Here is a 1,060-nt window from a genome sequence, read left to right as displayed (position 1 = left end):
TGCTGTAATTGCAGAAGTTCCTTTCGACGGATTGAATATTTCCTTGACGCCACTGTTATCCGTAATTAGTTTAAATGCCCTTCCATACACATATTTGTGAAATTTTTTTATGCCGAATATTACCGCTAATGCCTCCCTATGTACTTGTGCATAATTCATTTGCGCTGCAGTTAACGTGGATGATGCAAACCCTTTTGGTTTTTCCTCACCATCGATTATTGGTGTTCCTGCGCTGCTTCCCAAGATCGAGCGATTTCACATGCTCGCACGAATTTTAAATCTTCCTTCTTCAGCAGCCGTTTGCGAAGCTCCAGATCGTACACGCCAGCCACAAATTGATCTCTTAGAGCGTCTGATAAGAAACTGCCGAAATCACACGTCTGTGCCGCTGCCTTCAGCTCAATGATGTAATCAGCAATCGACTGTTCCGCTGTCTGCTTACACTTTCTGAGTAGATAACGCTCGGACACAACGTTCACGTTGGGCTTGAAATGCTTCTCCAACACCTTCACTAAATCTGCATACGTTTTATCTCGTGGATCATCCGGTGCACACAACTTTATTGCTACCGAATACAACGACGCACCAGCCATTGTGATCAACACTGGCACTTTTTTTTCTACCGCAATATCATTGACGGTGAAATACATCTCCAGCCGATGAATATACTCTTTGAAACTTTCTCCCATTACGTAGGGCTCTATGTTTCCTATTTGACTCATCTTTTTACTTGCAGATTCTCTGCTGTGACCTTTTTTTCCCTCGTCGCCAATATTACGTGATTCAACCATGAGTGCTTTTATTGAACTGACCATATAATCCTACACTAACCTGAGCCATAACCCCGATCTCACTAACACCTAGTTACATGCTATAATTTCGCCTATGTATATATACTACAGGATAGTTATCCTGCAAACCAATAAGTTTCCATCAATTGGAACTGAAATGATAAATTATGAATCAATTTTTGATGGCTATGTTTTCCAAAGTATTCTGGTTGATTGTAAAACACTAAAAAAATCGCAAGAAGTTAAGTGATTGCACAACATGTTTGAAA

General features: G+C 40.6%; 1 protein-coding gene across 1 annotated transcript; it reads right to left on the bottom strand.

The window, feature by feature from the left end:
* Positions 1-215: 215 nt before the first annotated feature.
* Positions 216-752, bottom strand: LOC121601980. Its single transcript, XM_041930770.1, has one exon. It carries the CDS (start codon positions 720-722, stop codon positions 216-218), a length of 507 nt encoding a protein of 168 aa, XP_041786704.1. The 5' UTR covers positions 723-752.
* Between the last annotated feature and the right edge of the window lie 308 nt (positions 753-1,060).

The sequence above is a fragment of the Anopheles merus genome, unplaced genomic scaffold (genome assembly GCF_017562075.2).
Source record: "Anopheles merus strain MAF unplaced genomic scaffold, AmerM5.1 LNR4000257, whole genome shotgun sequence".
NCBI lineage: Eukaryota > Metazoa > Arthropoda > Insecta > Diptera > Culicidae > Anopheles > Anopheles merus.
The sequence above is the reverse complement of the archived record's forward strand: the minus strand, read 5'-3'. Positions and strand labels throughout refer to the sequence as shown.